The sequence below is a fragment of the Cucurbita moschata genome, unplaced genomic scaffold, assembly GCF_002738365.1.
Source record: "Cucurbita moschata cultivar Rifu unplaced genomic scaffold, Cmos_1.0 Cmo_Scf00029, whole genome shotgun sequence".
NCBI classification, from domain to species: domain Eukaryota; kingdom Viridiplantae; phylum Streptophyta; class Magnoliopsida; order Cucurbitales; family Cucurbitaceae; genus Cucurbita; species Cucurbita moschata.
The window spans coordinates 1485065-1505181 of NW_019268545.1; the positions used below are offsets into that span (position 1 = coordinate 1485065).

The 20117-nt window shown below is 35.1% G+C and overlaps 4 protein-coding genes across 8 annotated transcripts; 1 reads left to right on the forward strand and 3 right to left on the reverse strand.

The window, feature by feature from the left end:
* Positions 1 to 4738: 4738 nt before the first annotated feature.
* LOC111463972 (NAC transcription factor 25-like) lies at positions 4739 to 7174 on the reverse strand. Its single transcript, XM_023108012.1, has 3 exons — positions 6807 to 7174; positions 6630 to 6714; positions 4739 to 4978 (listed from the first exon to the last, which is right to left on the reverse strand). The coding sequence occupies exons 1-3, from the start codon at positions 7172 to 7174 to the stop codon at positions 4739 to 4741; spliced, it is 693 nt and encodes a 230-aa protein (XP_022963780.1).
* Positions 7175 to 11358: 4184 nt separating this feature from the next.
* LOC111463973 (NAC domain-containing protein 30-like) lies at positions 11359 to 12011 on the reverse strand. The gene is made up of 2 exons (XM_023108013.1): positions 11644 to 12011; positions 11359 to 11551 (listed from the first exon to the last, which is right to left on the reverse strand). The coding sequence occupies exons 1-2, from the start codon at positions 12009 to 12011 to the stop codon at positions 11359 to 11361; spliced, it is 561 nt and encodes a 186-aa protein (XP_022963781.1).
* A 1863-nt stretch (positions 12012 to 13874) lies between these two features.
* Positions 13875 to 15889, forward strand: LOC111464038. 2 transcript variants are annotated; one of them, XM_023108081.1, is made up of 4 exons: positions 13875 to 14234; positions 14983 to 15078; positions 15172 to 15220; positions 15706 to 15889. In XM_023108081.1, exons 1-4 carry the CDS (start codon positions 13878 to 13880, stop codon positions 15795 to 15797), a joined length of 594 nt encoding a protein of 197 aa, XP_022963849.1. In that variant the 5' UTR covers positions 13875 to 13877; the 3' UTR covers positions 15798 to 15889. The 2 variants fall into 2 exon arrangements, with proteins under 2 accessions (XP_022963849.1, XP_022963851.1); XM_023108083.1 differs by having other exon boundaries at positions 15709 to 15889.
* A 241-nt stretch (positions 15890 to 16130) lies between these two features.
* LOC111464078 (probable methyltransferase PMT21) lies at positions 16131 to 19932 on the reverse strand. 4 transcript variants are annotated; one of them, XM_023108152.1, is made up of 9 exons: positions 19688 to 19922; positions 19521 to 19529; positions 18523 to 18820; positions 18306 to 18454; positions 18023 to 18218; positions 17728 to 17938; positions 16976 to 17648; positions 16790 to 16867; positions 16131 to 16698 (listed from the first exon to the last, which is right to left on the reverse strand). In XM_023108152.1, the coding sequence occupies exons 3-9, from the start codon at positions 18799 to 18801 to the stop codon at positions 16476 to 16478; spliced, it is 1809 nt and encodes a 602-aa protein (XP_022963920.1). In that variant the 5' UTR covers positions 18802 to 18820; positions 19521 to 19529; positions 19688 to 19922; the 3' UTR covers positions 16131 to 16475. The 4 variants fall into 4 exon arrangements, with proteins under 4 accessions (XP_022963920.1, XP_022963921.1, XP_022963919.1 ...); XM_023108153.1 differs by lacking the exon at positions 19521 to 19529 and having other exon boundaries at positions 18523 to 18821; positions 19667 to 19922; XM_023108151.1 differs by lacking the exon at positions 19521 to 19529 and having other exon boundaries at positions 18523 to 18818; positions 19685 to 19921.
* Positions 19933 to 20117: the final 185 nt, after the last annotated feature.

Here is a 20117-nt window from a genome sequence, read left to right on the forward strand (position 1 = left end):
GTGTAATATGGGTTGTGTAATATGGTTAGGTTGTGTAATATGGTTAGGTTGTGTAATATGGTTAGGTTGTGCAATATGGTTAGGTTGTGTAGTCTGGATAGGTGTCTATTGCCGGCATATTGTGCTTGTAGGTAGCAATGGTTTAGGGGTTTGTGGTAATAGTTACACGCTATGTGTTTCGGGTAACTAGCCACCAATAGTCACCTTTGGGGTGATTCTAAGAAACGACTATCCAGGGGGTTACACGCTGTGTGTTTTTGGGTAACCAGTCGTTGATAGTCAATTGGAGGAAATAAGGAGGTGAGATCCTTGTGGTAATGGTTACACGCTGTGTGTTTCGGGTAACCAACTAGGAATAACCACTTTAAGGAGTAAAGGTGGCATTGATGTTGTGGTGGCAATAATCACCTGCTGTGTGTTTTGGTTGATCGCCTTATGACGATTCATATGTTGACCCCAATAGGGGAGTTCCTTACCGAGTATTTTTATACTCATTCTATTTTTAAGATGATTTTTCAGGCGAAGCTGTAGCACGGAGGTGACGAGTAGGATGCCAAAGTCAATCACGAGGCTATTCAAGGATTTTTATGTTTTTTTTCCTAGTCTCATTTTGTGGGAGAGACGTTTCCGCACTTTTGTTATTAATTTAAATTTTGGACACCTAGTTTGTGGGAACTAGGCGATCACATCACACTTTCTTTTGATTTTAAATTTCCTACTTTGTTTTAAATATCTTTAGGTCGCATTTTGTTTTTTTTTTTTTAATTTTGAATGGGTAGCCCCCACTTGATTTCTAATAAATTTTTGCATGATTTTCATCCTTTTCCAAATAAATCTCATTATTTTTCGTAACGGCCCTAACCGCTACTTATATGATAAGTTGGGTCGTTACAATTGGTATCAAAGCTAGACACTGGACGATGTGCCAGCCTTCTTGCTATTCCCTGAAGGGGGTAGACACGAGGCGGTGTGCCAGTAAGGACGCTGGGCCCCAAAGGGGGTGGATTTGGGGGCGGTCCCACATCGATTGGAGGAAAAAAAGAGTGCCAGCGAGGACGCTGGGCCCGAAGGGGGGGAGGGGTGAATTGTGATGTCCCACATTGGTTGGGGAGGAGAACAAACCACCATTTATAAGGGTGTAGAAACCTTCCCCTAGCAGACGCGTTTTAAAGCTTTGAAGGGAAGTCTGAAAGGGAAAGCTCAAAGAGGACAATATCTGTTAGCGGTAGATTTGGGTCGTTACATCAAGGGTCGAAGAAGAGGGAAAAATGAACGTTGGCAAGTGTCGAACAAGCTGAAGAAGTGAAGGAAAGTCGAGGGGAGGAAGGAGCTGATCGCTAGATTTAACCGACCCTTGGACCAAATTGACCCACAATACCAAACCGCCCTGCAAAACCACCGACCCGTCGACCGACCCTACCCGCCTAGTGACCCAAAAGTCAGCATCGGCCCAACCCGACCCGGCCCATCTAGCTGACTCCAACCCACTACTCAAACCAGACCCGTAGGTAAACATGACCCTGTTGGTGTTGTTATAACACATGATGAAGCAATTTGGATCTTTGGCACTCTAAGGACATCAACATCAAGATCTTTGGCACTCTAAGTACATCAATTATTGTAAATTAGCTAGCATGTTCATAAGCATTAAAACTCAAAAGAGTTTGAGTACTAAAGTTCAAATTTCTTTTTCCTTACGAACCGATTTCGAACCACTACTAGTGTCTTCCCTACTATTCTCTGGCCTGTGACTAAACTTGGAACGGATTTAGTATATGTGAAGAGAGAGCTCTCTTATGAGAGTTTGTGATCACTCTATTTATAGAGTCATATTTGAATGTTCATGCAAATTTGAGATTACCAAATTTGGAGTGATTTTGACACTCAAAATTGTGGGATTCTGTGGCAAGGATGCAAGTTTGAGTTAACCAAATTTTGACACTCAAATTCCACTCAAATTTGTGGAGTTTATTTGGCAAGCATGTAAGTTTGGTTAAACCAAATTTTGATACTCAACATTCCACTCACTCAAACATGGATTTTTTCATTAAGTGAAGTCAACTTTTTGATTTTCTCCATTTTAATTAAACAATTAATTTAAATAATTAATTTCAAATTAAAGTAATATTAAACAATTTAATTAATATTTAACATTCATTCAAATGTCCATCCATGTCTGACACATATTGATTAAAATATTTAAATCTTATTTAAATATATCCGATTCTCTCTTTTTGCTTAATTCGTAAATAAAACAAAAATGCGGTTAAATATATCGTATATATTTAGCGCATATTCCCTAATTTGAATTCGAACACTTCAAACTCACTCGTCACACTGTTCTATAGTTTAGTTCGATATAAGCTAGCAAGGGGACCTAATGGACCTATAGATCATGGGCTCCAACGACCAAGATTAACCGGCTTAACTCATTAACCTTGGTAACCAACATTCATTAACTACTAGGAGACTCCACTATAGCCTAGTAGTTGCACTCCCCTCACTATAGATATATTTTTGTCCATTTGATATAACCATGATTGGTAAGTCGATCCTTCACAAGTTGTTTGTAACTAGAGCTGGGTAAATTTACTGTTTTTACCCCTGAATTTACTTCTTGTTCCTTATGTTCCACTAATCCTCTAATGAACAATTGGTTTGTGGTCCAACCAGTAAACTGAATCCCTCTCTAACCAATGAGAGGATGGAGCCTCTTGTTCAAGACCTAGAGTCAGTACTTGGAACAACCTCTCTACTATCTCTAAAAGTGGATATGAGTGAATTCCATCTTGCACCCTATGTTCCCAGCTATTCACCCAGTCTTACCCCTGAAATGGAGGCTTATTGAGTTGGCGAACTCGAGTCACTCTCACCCATGCAAATCTAAAGATAATTCTGAATAAACAGGAGTTCATGGTTAGCTCAGGATTAAGATCGAGTTCCCTAGGTCATCGAATGAAAAAAAAACAGTCTCAACAATAAATGACATTATAAAGTGAGAGTGATTTTCTTCATGGTCCGATCTTATGCAATACTCATTGCATAGAACACTCTAACTCACATGTCTCCGCATGTACAATTTAGTGATCACATTGTTTAATATACAAAAGTGGGCCGCATCCATAGTGTCCCTAGGATAAGATACTCATCCTTATCCCTATACTATAGATCATTTTGACTATATACTTGAACTTGAAACTCTCTTATGTCTCTACATATAGTTCCAATAATCATACTATAGTTAGAATGTTCTTAGTTTATTAGATTTAGGTTAATAATCGTAAAATTCACCTTATTCATTAACAATCTTTACTGAATAAACATAATTTTATTGAAAATAGAATATGTTTTTGTTTACAAACTATGAGTTTTAGGACATAAAACCCAACATACCCAAGGTTCAGAGACCCAATTCTCGCAAATTTGCATCATTTAACTCGAATTCTACCCAACTTCTATAGTTTTGATATATTTTCGTAATGTAGGACCTAATTGAAGATCTTTGAAGAAATTGAAAAATTGTTGAAGACCTGGAACAAGCTCGGGAAGCCTACAACAAGTAAGTAACCGCATGGAGCAAGTTTCTAAGAAATGGTTGTAGGAGTCGGTTTGGAGTATGGGCAAACGATCTAGTATTATACTTAGGAGTTTGGTTAACATTAGTTTCATGCGTGTTGTACTTCGATATTGTGAATGATTATACCTTGATTATAGTTAGGCTTATATAGCTTCCGCATGCATCAATATGAAATTCTTTGATAGGCGTTTGGGTTTATGTGTTTCCTAGGATGTCGAGGTAGATTGTTAGTCATTGATTTGCATGATGAGTATGATGTAAGCATTGATACTTTGTTCTGCCTAGGATGTCGAGGCAGGTTCGGATGCATGTTTCCATTGTGGTAAGAGCGGGCATAAGAAGTTGATTGCCCTCACCGAAGGTGGCAAGAGGAGAACAGGGCGTCAGGGTCAGGGCAAGGAGGTCGAGGGAGCAAGGCGCAGAATCGCGGTACTGCTTGGGCAACTACTTGAAAGAGGGCGGATGACATGGACACCATGGTGACAAGTACCTTACCAGTACTTGGCTTTCATGCTTTCGTATTGTTTGACTCTGGATCCACACACACTCGTTCATATCTACTACCTTTGTTAGGTATGCACGGTTAGATTGCTCTCTATCCGTCTTTATAAGATATCTGGTCAATCCAAGAAAGCTATGGAACTCGTGACCAGGTATTAGGACCAAAATACGTGAAACAATAACTCATAGTCTGTGGATACCACAAATAGCACTCTATGAAACATAGTGATAGTCCAACTCATAACTGGGCAATAACGAGCTATCCAAACCTTAAATCATGCATAATAAACTTATAAACGCATACAACATACTCGTCATGCTCACTACGTGACGATACAATATACTCCTCAAATTATGAAAGCGCACCCGTTTTTTATTAAATTGCGGAACAAGGGCCAAAAAGTTTGTTTAATTACAATAGTGGCCCAGGTTGGTTTTATTCTTAAATAGGTTTAGTTCGAAGCAGAATTGGAAGGAAATTCAAGTTAGCAGCTCCTTCCAAGAATTTCAAGAAACACATTTTAATGGATTCTCGTCATCGCTCTCTCTCTTGCCAGTGGGCGTGAAATTCAGGTTTACCGATCAACAGCTTCTTCAATATCTGCATTGGAAGATTCATGACCTCCCGTATTTCAAAGATGTAGTCTTCGACTGCAATCTTTACGGAGGAATTGAGCCATGAAAAATCTGGCTACGTTTTGGACTCATCGACGCAAACATCTCTATTTCTTCATCAAACTCAAGTGCCTGACCAATAACTCCGAACATCTGTGGGCCCATATCAACAGCAAGATTGGCTTGGCCAATGATACATGGAGTGGCGAGAACCTGGTCAAACCAATTTTTGCTACCAAGACCGATAAACAAATAATCAGCTATCGCAAGTGCTTCAGGTTCGTTCTATGATTTTGATTTCAATTTTCGTTAGAATCTTTAACCTTTTGTTTGTATTCTTGGAACATTTTAGGTACAAGAATGTCCAATTGTCGGAGCATCATGGCGAATGGATTATGCATGAAGATTCGATACACCAAATTGAAGATTCGAATTACATTTTATGTCGACTTAGCAAGAATGAAAGACTTAAAAGAAAATTAGGAAAAAATCTTGAGCTACAGCGACATAGCAAGAAAAGAATAACGGGGCCTAGATCGACCATTGAACAAGACACTATGTCTGACGTGACCATCGATGAAGATATGAGTTCATAATTTTGACAATGAATGGAACTTTTGCATTTTTTTTTCTTTTTCCGTTTATTAGAATGCAAACGTGACCATATTTTCCATGGCTCCATTTCTCCATAAAGATAACAGTCCGAGACTGCACCTTTGAAATATGGTTGGTCGTGAATCTTCCAATGTAGATATTGAAGAAGATGTTGATCAGTAGGCCTTAATCTCACTCCAACAGGCAAGAGAGAGCGATCATGAGACTCCATTAATATTTGAGAAAGACTCTGTGAATGTATTTCTTGATATTCTTGAAATGAGCTTTTATAGGTTTGTACGTGTTTATTTGATTGTAATAAAAATCAGATCAAAATATTTTAAAACTTAAAAGATAATAGGAAAATATCAAAAATAATATTTGTGGTTATTTAATTATAATAATTAAAATACTTTAAAACTTAAAAATATATATATATATATTTTGAATAGACGTTTTTATTAATTAATTTTTTTAAAAAATGCAGCTTAAAATATATGTATATTTCTAAACTTTAAAAATATTTAATAATATCCTAAACTTAAAAAAAAAATCAAAATTATAAAAAAAAATCCTTAAACTTTTAGTTTCAAAATATTTTATTTTAAAAATACCATCTTTTAAAAAAAAAATTTAAATGGCTTTTAACTCCTTGAAGATTAAAACGTTTGAATTCTAATTTAAACATTTTAAATTAAAATTTAATGATACATTTTTCAAAATATTTTTGAAATTATTTTAAATTATTATTATTATTATATTTTTTTATTTTAACAAATTTGATGAGAGAAATTGAAGGCTATTGAAATTAGAAAGTGAGACATAATATTGGTTAAAAAAAAATTATACTCACTGAAATTTGATTGATGACCTCTCTAATTGAAATTCAAATATTACATAAATAACTAAAATCGGATGAAATTCAAATATTTAATATTCTAAAATCGGTTGGATCATCTGAAGTGTCGGTTGTAGTGCAGAATCATATCTTTGATCGTCTCTTATTGCACGACTTCTACTATGAAAGAATTCAGGTGGTCATTCTTCTCTTACTAAGTTCCGACCCCTCGAGATTTTTTTGTAATTTTCTTTTAAGTCTTTCATTCTTTTTGAATCGGCATAAAACATAATCTGAATCTACAGCTTGTTGTATCGAATCTTGATGCAAGCTATATTCATGCATAATCCATAACATAATCTGAATCTACAGCTTGTTGTATCGAATCTTGATGCAAGCTATATTCATGCATAATCCATTACATAATCTGAATCTACAGCTTGTTGTATCGAATCTTGATGCAAGCTATATTCATGCATAATCCATTCCCCATGATGCTCCTACAGCTTGTTGTATCGAATCTTGATGCAAGCTATATTCATGCATAATCCATTCCCCATGATGCTCGGGCAATTGGGCATTCTCGTACCTAAAATGTATTCAATGACTTAAATGTTCCAAGGACACAAACATAAGGTTAAACATTCTAACAAAAATTGAAATCAAAATGACAGAACGAACCTAAAGCGTTTGCAATAGCCGATTATTGTTTTATCGGTTTTGGCAGCAAAAATTGGATTAGCCGAGTTCTCACCACTCCATGTACCGTTGGTCAAGCCGACCTTGCGGTTGATATGCACCGACAAACGTCCAGAGTTATTGGTGGACCTCTTGAGTTTGGTGAAGAAATAGAGATTTTCGCCGTCGGTGCCTCCAAAACGTAGCCAGATTTCCCATGGCTCCATATCTCCATAAAGATCACAGTCCAAGACTGCACGTTTGAAATATGGTTGGTCATGAATCTTCCAAAGTAGATATTGAAGAAGTTGTTGATCAGTAGGTCTGAATCTGACTCCCACGGGCAAGAGAGGGCGATCATGAGAATCCATTAGTATTTGATAAAGACTCTGTGAATGTATTTCCCGTGAATATATTTTTTGATATTCTTGGAATGAGCTTTTATAAGTTTGTACGTGGTTATTTGATAGTAATAAAATTCAGATCAAAATATTTTAAAATTGGTAGTGGTAAAATATCAAAAATAATATTTCTGGTTATTTATAATTATAATAATTAAAATATTTTAAAACTTAAAAAAAATAATGGTAAAAAAAAATATTTTGTATGGACGTTTTTATTAATTAATTTTTTAAAAAAATGCAACTTAAAAAATATATATATTTCTAAACTTTAAAAATATTCAATAATATCTTTCCACTTAAAAAAAATTAAAATTAAAATTATAAAAAAAAATCCTTAAACTTTTAGTTTCAAAATATTTTATTTTAAAAATACCATCTTTAAAAAAAATTAAAAATGGCTTTTAACTCCTTGAAGGTTAATACGTTTGAATTCTAATTTAAACATTTTAAATTAAAATTTAATGATACATTTTTCAAAATATTTTTGAAATTATTTTAATTTAAAAGTATTTAACCTTAAAAAAAAAAATTAAATACCTGTTCAAAAATATTTTTGAATTCTAATTTAAAAATACCCTTTAAATAGCCTGAATTCATAAGGTTAAAAATGTTTGATGTCAAAATGTTGTCAATATATTATATTTTATTTTATTGTTAAAAACCTTTAAAAACAAAATTACAATTTTCACCCTAAAATATAATAATAATATTTTTTTAAAATTATGTTCTCTTCAAATTTTATTTTCTAATTTAATATAGAAAAAAATGTGAAACTTTTAAAATTAAAGTTTTAATGCATAATTTGGATATATGTGTCATGCATATTGTGTTCTAAAGACGTTTTGGGAATCAACAACAGCTAAGTATTATGGTTACCACATTTTCTTTTATCTACGATAGCTCGGATTTAGTGAAGATAGACATGATAGGTATATATTAAATTTTTATTTTCTTTTATCTGCTTTTTAAAAATCACATCAATTATAATTAAATCTTCATTAAACTATTACAGTGATTTAACTTTGAATTAAAAACTAAATGTCAATCATTTATATTAATTCATTTATGCCCCGAAATAGTCAAGTTATGTGCTACCTCATTTTTCAAGTTAAGGCAAGGCATTCCTGTACGGCTGACGACGGCATCACAACTCGAGACCATAGCATATGCATAGGATAGTGATATTTATTTTCTTATACTTGGGTTAGAATAGGATGTTTTTAATTTAAACGTTTATTTATTTTATTTAACCTTTCGTTGTGTCGTTTTAAAGGTGTTTTCGAAACACGTAAGTCCGTGGCTGTGTTTTAAGATAAAGGTTATGTTTTATGAAATTTAAATAGAGTATTTCCGCATTCAATGTTTATGATATGTATACAGTAGCGACCTTAAATTGAGTAAAAAATTTTGGGTCTTTCTTTTCCTTAAAAAATTCTTGAGTTTCTTACGTGCCAAAGCTTAATGTTCAAGATTTAGAGATTTTTTGTTTTCTCTTGGCTCTAGGTACCACGTATGTCTAGTTCATTCATCAGTCTTGCATAAAGTGCGCCTCGAGTGCTGAGACCCATGGAAAGGCCATAGGGTACTAATACTCATAAGTCTAGAGGAGCCCTTTTTGCTCTAAATGATGATCGTACTACATACATATCTACTTACTGAGCTCTAATTAGTGGATTCTCTCAAATGGTACCGAGCAACATGTACCTGCTTATAAGATCAATAAACTACCTGTCACTTTATATTTCCATACTAGAACAGTAAACTATCTTCTCATGTACCCTTCTCGGGTTAGATCAATAAAACTACCCATCTTAGAGTAACTACAATAAAATTACCTGTCACTACCCCACTAAGCACCATCGATAGTACTTCAGTAGTATACCTTCTACGACTCTTGAAATTCTCAATGGGTGACAACTAAGGCATGTCTAACAATAGACCCTAAACTCGTTGGTTAGTGCATGAATAGAGGTTGTGCCCTATCTGTCACTACAAGATGCCTCGTCAACTCAAGAAGGCTATGGAACTCATGACTAGGTATTATGACCAAAATACGTTACACAATAACTCATACTCTATGGATACCACAACTAGCACTTTATGAAACATAGTGATAGTCCAACTCATAACTGGGCAATAACAAATTTGAATGGATTCTCATAATCGCTCTCTCGTGCCGGTGGGCCTGGCAACTTCTTCAGTATCTAAACTTCAAGATTCACGGCCTCCCATATTTCAAAGGTGCAGTCTTCGACTGTGATCTTTATGGAGGAATGGAGCCATGGGAAATCTAGCTACGTTTTGGAGGCGTTGACGACGAACATCTCTATTTCTTCACCAAACTCAAGAGGCTAACCAATAAATCCGAACATTTGTGGGTGCATATCAATCGCAAGATTGGCTTGGCCAACAGTACATGGAGTGGCGAGGACTTGGTGAAATTGATTTTTGCTGCCAAGACCGATAAACAAATAATCGGCTATCGCAAGTGCTTCAGGTTCGTTCTATTATTTTGATTTCAATTTTCATTAGAATCTTTAACCTTTTGTTTGTGTTCTTGGAACATTTTCAGTACGAGAATGTCCAATTGCCCGAGCATCATGGTGAATGGTTTATGCATGAGTATAGCTTGCACCAAGATTCGATACACCAAGTTGTAGACTCGGATTACGTTTTATGTCGACTTAGCAAGAATGAAAGACTTGAAAGAAAATTACCAAAAAAATCTTGAGCTATAGCAACATAGCAAGAAAAGAATAATGGCGCCATCGACCATTGAACAAGACACTATATCTGACATGACCATCGATCAAGATTTCAATTTATAATTTTGACAATGGTGTGTATCTATTTTTTTTTTTTTTTCTCTTATTTTTCTTTTATTAAATTATTTTTTAATTCTGTTAATATTTTAATTTTTATTTCCAAAATCCAATGGGAAAATGGAAAAAAATAATGAAAAGTTTAAATTTAAAAAATATAAATAAATAAATTAGACCTCTTCTTAGAGTGGAGTTGGACTGACTAATGAAGATATCTTTTTTTTATTATATTTAATATATAAAATGTAATTCCCTAATTTCTTTTTTAGTTATTAATATGCGTAAAATTATTAAAATGGAAGCAAAAGTATAAACAATATATTATTATTAGTTATATAATATTGTCAAATATTTTGTATACAAAATTTATAATAATAATTAAGATTAAATTAAATATTTAATTATTTAGTAATTATATATATTAATGAATAAGTTAGGACCACAATGGCCACAATTGGAAAGGAGAATTAGGAGTACATTCAACTCGACAACCCCGACCAACCCAACCCGAACTATAAGGGTTGAGTTGAGTTCATTTTTCTAAACTCGAACCGACTCGGTTCAGTTTCGATTTATGAGATAAAACTTTCGAGTTGACCCGAATCAAATAAAAATATATAAAATATATAAAGAAGTTAATCGTAATGGTAGGTTTGTCCGTTTCTTCGTCCCTATCAAATACATTTCATTTTTGTTATTATTTAATTTGAATAAGTTTTTCAAAATCTATATAGATAAGTCTATTTCAATTAAAATATTTTTTAAATATTTTTTTTATTTTTGTTATTTTGTTATATATATATATATATATATATAGTATATTTAAACTACCATTTTTATTGTTTTTTTAATTTGATGATCTATCCTTATATTTTTCTTAGTTTAACGATATCTCAACCAATGTCGATATTTTAATTGTTTTAGTTTTATAACAATGTTGAAGTATGTTAATATGTTACCATTTTCGCTCCTTGTTCTTGATTGATTTTTTTTTTTTTTTTTGTGAATAATTATAGATAGATTTTTTAACTTTTAATTATTTTGGACAAATAAAACTTTCTAAAAAATATAATTTTTTTTAATCAACAATTCAACTCGAAAATAGAGGGTTGGATTGTAAAAATTTTCCGGTAAAAGAAATCCTTCAATCCAATCCAACTCTCTATCTTATTAACTATTTAAAAAAAGAAAAAAAAAAAAAAGAAGAAATCTATCTTCAACCAATATTACATAAATTCAAATATTAAACGTTCTAAAATCGATTAGATCTGTTACTAAGGTCGGTTGTAGTGCAGAATCACTTCTTTGACGGTAGACTTCTGGAAGAATTTAGGTCATTCTTTTCTTGCTAAGTTGCTGCTCCTCGAGATCTTTTTGTAATTTTCTTTTAAATCTTTCATTCTTTTTGAATCGGCATAAAACATAATTTGAATCTACAGCTTGTTGTATCGAATCTTGATGCAAGCTATATTCATGCATAATCCATTCGCCATGATGCTCGGGCAATTGGGCATTCTCGTACCTAAAATGTATTCAATGACTTAAATGTTCCAAGGACACAAACATAAGGTTAAAGATTCTAACAAAAATTGAAATCAAAATGACAGAACGAACCTAAAGCGTTTGCAATAGCCGATTATTGTTTTATCGGTTTTGGTAGCAAAAATTGAACTGGCCGAGTTCTCGCCACTCCATGTACCATTGGCCAAGCCGACCTTACGGTTGATATGCGCTGACAAACGTCCAGAGTTATTGGTGGACCTCTTGAGTTTGGTGAAGAAATAGAGATCTTCGCCGTCGGTGCCTCCAAAACGTAGCCAGATTTCCCATGGTTCCATTTCTCCATAAAGATCACAATCCAAGACTGCACGTTTGAAATATGGTTGGCCATGAATCTTCCAAATTAGATATTGAAGAAGCTGTTGATCAGTAGGTCTGAATCTCACTCCCACCGGCAAGAGAGGGCAATCATGAGAATCCATTAGTATTTGAGAAAGACTCTGTGAATGTATTAATCGCAAATGTATTTTTTGATATTCCAACTTTTATAGGTCTATGGTGATATTTGATTGTAATAAAAATCAAATCAAAATATTTTAAAATTTAAAAGATAATCGTAAAATATCAAAAAGAATATTTTATGGTTATTTGATTGTAATAGAAATTTGATTAAATATTTTAAAAAGTAAAAAGATAATTGTAAAATGTAAAAAATATATATATTTTTTATTTTATTGTTATTTGATTGTAATTGAAATCTGATTAAAATATTTTAAAACGTAAAAAGATAATAGTAAAATATCAAAAAAAAATTGAAGTTATTTGATTGTAATAATTAAAATATTTTAAAACATAAAAAATAATTATAAAATATCAACTTTTTTTTTTTTTAGTTATTTGATTCTAATAGTAAAATATCAAAAGAATATTTTGTGGTTATTTAAAAGTAATAAAAATTTGATTAAAATATTTTTAAAAATAATTGTAAAAATATCAAAAAAAAGAATATTTTGAGGTTTTTCGGTTTATCCAAGTAGAAATCTGATTAAAATATTTTAAAACTAAAAAAAAAAAGTAATAATAATAAAATATTAAAAAGAATATTTGTATTGACGTTTTTATTAATGGTTAAAATTAGCCAAGAAATTAGATTTTAAAATATAGACTATATTAATAAAAATGTTCAGATAAAAAATATATATATATATTTCTAAACTAATGAGCTCTAAACGGCGATCGTACTTCATACACATCTATCTATTGAGCTCTAATCAGAAGATTCTCTCTAACCGAGCAATATCTTCCTAAAATCAGTAAACTACATGCCACTATATCTTTTTAAACTAAAATAGTAAACTATTTGCCCATCGGGTTAAAACAGTAAAACTACCGGTCTTAAACTAACTACTTATTACTTTGCGTTTTTAGACTATAACAATAAAACGACATATCACTACGCCATTTAGGCTATAACAGTAAAACTACCCGTCACTACCCACTAGGCACCACTGATAGTACTTCAGTAGTATACCCTCTATGACTCTTGAGATCCTCCACGGGTGACAACTAAGGCATGTCTAACAATAGACCCTAAACTCGGTTGGTTATGGCACGAATAGAGGTTGCGCCCTATCCATCACTACAAGATACCTAGTCAACTCAAGAAGGCTATGGAACGCATGACTAGGTATTAGGACAAAAATACGTGAAACAGTAACTCAAGATAGTGCACCTAACATGTCCGGACTTCAAACACCACGTCTAGCTCGACATTTGATCAAGACACTATGTCTAGCCTGAGGTTTGATCCGAACACCATGCATGACCTTAACTTTGATCGAGGCACCTTGTCTCAAATGATCATTCATCAGGATACCGTGACATGTGATTTGAATATGACTATTGATGAGTGTAGTGATCGTGCCAGTATGCCTGGTATGACTACCGATCAAGATACTAGTGATGTGTCTTACGTGCATGATACGATTACAAATCTGGATACTAGTGATGTGTCTGGTACGTCAGACGATCACGAGCAAAAGTGCTAGTCGTGGAGCTGAAAACATGTCTTACTTGACCACTCACGAGTAATGAAAAAATATTTAGGTTTTGATGTTCGGACTCTATAATAGACAATTTGATGCTCGAGAAATAACATATTTAACGTTAGAAGTGTTACCAATATTAATACATAATATCTGGTCATTATACATATTAGTAATTTGAAGAGAAAAATAATAATAAGAGTAAAGAAAACGGTACTATAAATAAAGAAAAGGAGGGACGTGCAACGATTTGGGCACAAGTATTCCCGCAAAATTAGCCATTAACGATTTTGAGCGAGGAAGATGGGGAAGAAGAGGAGTCGAACTCGCCGGTCTTCAGCAGCGGAGCTTCTGGAAACGCCACCGTCGACGCCACTTCCGGCCACCGATTCTCCAAAGTCAGCGATCTTCAACAGAAAAATTAACAGCAATGGAAACAAGTTTTCTTCACCAGAGAACACCAACATTGTGAAGAACAGAGTTCCCGCTGGTCTCTTCAAGTCGCCTTCTCGAAATGCTTCGAGTCTGAGCACTATATCTGATCTCAAGGATTTTGCGGCTTCACAACTCCTCGATCTCAAGCGCCACATTGATCATTCTCACTCGCAAATAATCAAAGATCATGAATCCTCAACCTCCCGCCTCGAAAAGCGATTTAAGGTATCCATCTCTTTCTTTTATGATTTTGACGATAAATGCGTGCTTCTGCATCTATTTTGTTATTTCTTTTTCTTTTTCTCTGCGATTTCCGTTTACTAGAATCCATAACTCAAAATTTCTCTGCGTTCCGAGAACACGATCTAGATCAGAGGCAGTTGTTTTATTTAAATCATTCTGTAATTAATTTAAAAATTACTGGAAATTTGCATACACCGTTTCGACACCGAATGTCCCATCCGAAAGTTGTGAAAGTTGAAGGCAGCAGAGAACACTATAGTTCTCTGTTTTCGTGCTAAACACGCTACACTGCCGTTGTATAAACCAAGATCTCTTTGGTGCCTTCTTAACCATGTTTTTAAGCTCTTATACACGAGTATAAGTTGAAAACTCAAGTTAAATGAAAAACTAAAAGTCTGCACTAGTGAAATTTTGGCCTCGAAGAAATGTCAATTGAACAGATAGTTTGTATGCTTTTACTGAAATTCAGAGCACACACGAGGAACGGTGAGGACTTAAATTATCGATTTAAATAGGTCGACATAAAGAGTTACGTTCGATCTTCAATAAAAATATTATAGATCTCTATGTGTACTGATTAACTTTGTTGAGACGAGCTAGGATATAAGATTATGTGCTTAATCGCAATTACGGAAAAATATTGATTAGAAGTATTTTATTGATTCCTTTATGATTCTTGATTTGTAACGGGAAGAATGATCTTGGATTGTCATATCGATTAATTTAACAGATTCAAAGCCAAGCATGCCAGAAAATGATGGATGAAGCAGAGAAGGAGTATAAGAAGATGTCTCAAAGAATTTATGAAAGTCAGGAAGCAATGAAGGTGTGTTAATGAAAAATACAACTTACAAAAATGTTTCCATGATCATTATTTTTTGTGCCAAAAAGCTTACTCTGTTTCATTGTCTACTATTAGGCATCTTATGAAGAGTTCTTGGCACATGAACACGAGAGTGCTTCTCGAGGTATGTCAATCTTGCAATGATAATTTTTAACTATGAATCGCTCCAAGATAATATCAATCAATATAGATGTTCTCCTGAAATTTGCATATTTCACGGTTCGGGGTGGCTTTTCATGATTCGATGTTTGCGTTGTTACCCGGACACATTTTCTTTAGTACAATTTGAGAGTTTATTTTAGAATATTTACATGAAACGATACATATTGTTTTATATTTAAGAACACTTGTCAACTACTACTTAGAAACGGGAAGTTGGAACAATGAAAAAAAAATCAAAATTTTAAGCAATCCTTTCCTAGAATATTAAATCAAAATTTTAAGCAATCCTTTCCTGGAATATTCATAAGCACTAACCAACATATTTATAGAATGCTTTAAATAATCATAGATCTATAATGACACTAAGTTGTGATTTATATATTTTCATTATTCATTTGAAACTGTTATATGAAATATGAAACCTTGATTGTAACACTTTTTCACTAGCAGCTTGCAAAACATCCATGACCGAGCTTTCGCAGTCCTTTGAGAGATCAATTGATGCTCTTCGTAGCCGTTTTGGGATCCCCTCCACCTAACCTCACTATCAATTGCTCGGTGAGTCCATTAATCTTACATAAGTACATCATGTTTTGAATCGTAACATCACAAAATAAGAACAGGCACTAAATGAAAAATGATGGTTCCTTTCCTCATTTCCTTGCTGTTCACCGGTTAAATATTAACCGATAAAAAGTCTATGATCCTACTATCTTAGATTTATTGCTTTTGTTAGGTTTGAATTTTTCAGGTTCGTATTGAATCTGTTTAGTTCTTTGTTGCTCTTGAGAGGGACAAAATAAAAAACAAAACAAAAATCAAAGGACAGATCACAAGAATGGGATTTGTGGTTTGAACCTTTCGAGCCCATATTTTAATATCTCAACAACCCATCAATAACTTCAATGCAGACGACAAATGTAGTATTGAACACGAAAAGATACAGAAGAAAAGATGAAAATTGACATACAATTTGCTCCCTTACAAAAGAATATATCTATATGAAAGAGGCCCTGTAAAAATAAATAATTACCACATTATTTGACACCCGATTCTTCGAGGAGAAGTATCACAGTTTCCTCCCCAGTATAAATAAACTAATCTCTTTGTCCTTCTATTACTTGCTTCTTAATCTCTTTGTGCTTCTATTACTTGCTTCTCTTTGATTCTGAAAGTGTAAGTACCTGGATTTGGCCCAGCTTCTGTTTCCCCGTCTGTCATCTTGATTTCCCACTAGAAGAATACCAAAGTTTCTTCTGACAAATCAACATCTTCTCCTTTTCAGTACTGTATTCAGTTTCTTCTTTACGACATCCCCATCTCATCTGTTTGGCTATTGAGGCTACTGCATCTACGTAGTAGCTCGACTCTCGGATTATCGCATACCCGTTAGGACGAAGGATTCGATCCATCTCCAAAAGCACATACTTCATCTCACATCTGCAAGGAATGCAATATAGTGAGAAACTCATACTACCTTCCCAATCATCCATTTACCAAAAAAAGACTTTCAAACCGCATTATCTTTTACCTATGGCTTTCTGCGGCAAAAAGACCATCAAGATGGAGCAAATCATACGTTCTAGGATACGTTGAAAATGCTTCACACCTGCCAAATTAGCCATTGCTAGTTAACCATAAGTTTTTCATCTGTGAGAGTATTGAAAACCAACCAAAAAGTAATGAAGGAAAAGAAGGAACAATTGTTTTATTTTACCAGTCATGGTAAGTTCCAATAAGGCCACGATCATAGACCACAGGAAGAGTATTAGCAGCGTAGGAAGAAACCACATTCATAACCCACAAGGGATCATCAATAATGGCTGCAGCAAAACCTCCATAAACTGTATTCATATCCATAACATTCCTGATCTTATCAGTCCCAATAGCAGGAAGCAACTTCTTGTAGTGTTTTGCTCGGACCTTCCATTTACTGTCATCATGCTTGAAAGTGCCAGAACTTCCACCATAAACATCTGAAACACGTTCCGGTGAGGTGTGCAAACGATCTGGCCATTTAGGGACAGCCATCAAACTTGTCCTCTTCAGTTTTGGGTTGGGAGCAACGACACAAGTGCGCAATGGACTGTACCATGCTGAATCTGGTTCAAGGCTGTCATCACACTTAGGAGGGAAAGCATCAGCTGCTATCTTGCTAAAGCAATTAGGATCAGAAGATTTCTGCCAAACAGCAATATCATCCTTTTTGTTGTAAAGGGTGAAACACATTGAAGTTAGGAGTTCCTGTAATTTTTCATAGTCTGATCTTTGTTCTTCCACTGTCGTATTCCATCCTCGCCAACGGTTTTCGTAGTTGACAGGGGGCCCAGATAGAACCCAGAATCCTCCAGGACGAAGGATTCGATTGATTTCTAGCAAGTATATTCCACCTGAAAACCAAGAATGATAATCAGAAATTTAAGCCAACTCAATAACTCAATTGAGTTTAGTGGTAAAATAGATATTTACCAAATTCAGTCCATGGGATAAGGCATCTTGAGCAATGAGCCATATCAAAGGAGCTCGATGGGAAAGGTAGTCGTTGTGTCGAAATGATGCCAAGAATCGCTGGAATTCCACGTTCCAATGCAAATTGGACTTGAGCTTCATGGTTATCTCTTGGTGCAAGAGAAACTGTTAAAATTCCACGGTCTAACAAATCTCCTCCCCAGCTTGCAACCTAGAATGTTGTTCATCAAGCTGATCAAAACTTGTTCGTTCCTCATTGATATATATAACATAGTTAGTTCTAGAAAGTACTCACCCCACACCCAGTATCAATGGCTGTTCGAACCGTTCCATCCTTCATTTCCGGGATAAGATCTGTCATCAGATCAACATACGCGCTAACACCATGAGGAAACATAGTTCCCCCACCAGGAAAGTGGAACTTTTCACCTTCTTTCCTCAGCCAATTTTGATTAGACTTCTGTTTATTGATCCAATCATATGGTACGTTCCTAAAGTCCAGCCAACATAAAGTTCGTGAAACTTGGAAGAGATGGAAGTTTGAAACCTATATGTGGAAGTTTGAAACATATTATTACCTGTACCAGCACTCATCTTTGCTTTTTGGCCATCTAACTGGTGGTTTATACCCATCTGGTGGTGGAATTAAGCATTCCTTTCTTTCGAACACAGGCGGGCAATGTCGTTCCATGAAAGTAAGACGATGCAAACCATATTTCTTCCATTTCTGCACTCACAAGTGAAAATTAGACATGGTTGATATACTCTTTTAGATATGAAAGTCATGGAAAATACCCTTGGATCTGTGCAAGGAGTGTAATCTTGGTAATCACTGCTGCAGGCCTGGAAGGTAACAGGTTTAAGTTGGAGCGGGGAAACGGCTGTATCCCTCGGTGATGCAACCGAGTCTCCGACGTCCATGGATGTTTTGACATTGACTACCTCTTTCTCAGAACAAAAGATTCCACCCAGATAGAATGAGAACCCACATAACACAAACAACAGAATTGTCATAGGGAGAACTCTTGCATTCTTATCTGGGTTATATCCTGGCTTCCCATCTTTATACTTCATGATTCCCTATCAACAATCTGCAAAAAAAAAACATCCAAGGGGCCAGAGTTATATGAATGTTTGCATTAATTGATTAGGTTTTGAGATGTTTTTAACAGTTTCTTAAACAAAATTTATGCTTCCAAGCTACTAGATGAACCTAATAAACGGAAGCCTATAACAAATCCTTTGAATCTACAAACAAACTCAACAGAAAGCAAAAGCTACCCTACAAGTTACAATCTGGAAAGATGAAGAAAACAACAGATCCAGTTAATTTGAGCTTGAAAAAAAAAATCAAGAATTCAAAAGCTATGGAGATCAAATTGTGAAATGATGAACATGAAGTATGTGAAACGCAGCTGTAAAATTATCATCCGACAACGACAGCCGACAATTTCTACTTTCCAGATTGGAATTTTCACACATGGTGTTGGGCCACCAAACACACACACACACACACACCTAGTCAAAGGAAAACCCATCCCTTGAATCTAAGAATCAACGGGAGAAATGGAAACCTAAATGAAATCCAACGACCACCGTTTTGCTAATGAGATGCTTCCCTTCTTTGATTCACCAATGTCTAGAAGATCTTTTTTTTTTTTTTGTAAAGAAGTAGAATTTCTCAGAAAATAAAGCAAATCAGCCAAGTATTAGCTGAAACAGAGCAAACCCAGAAGCATCTGTAGCTTCCCCAACATCAATGGATAATGTTAACAAGGAAAAACACCCAGAAGTGAGTGAGTTTTAAAAAAAAAAAGGTAAAAATTGAAGACACATCAGAATCTAATGGTGAGATCTGTTGTAGAAGAAATAAAATGAAGGGTTTTGGAACAGTAGAGAGGGAATGTCCAGAGAGATCTGTGTCTTATAACTTGAAAGAGAGTGAAAGAGAGTTTACCTTGAGTGAGTGAGTGAGTAACTCTGTTTGTATTTCCTTCCCCACCACTGATTTTGAACTGGAAATGAAGGATTGTATGTAAGCTCAAATCTCTCTCTGGTTTCAGTGTCCCCAGAGAGAAAGAGAGAGAGAGAGAGAGGCTCTACCGGAGAATGTGTGAAAGAGAGAGAGAGAGCCTTTCCTTCGCCTTCGTGTAGATGAAGGTTTAAATAAGTCAGGTTCTTGCCGGCCCTCTGCAGCTGTGTCCCCACTACCTCGTCCCTTCCCTTTCCTTCCTCACAACTGTCACCTCTCTCTCTCTCTCTCTCCCCCCCCCCCCCCCCCCCCCCCCCCCCCCCCCCCCCCCCCCCCCCCCCCCCCCCCCCCCCCCCCCCCCCCCCCCCCCCCCCCCCCCCCCCCCCCCCCCCCCCCCCCCCCCCCCCCCCCCCCCCCC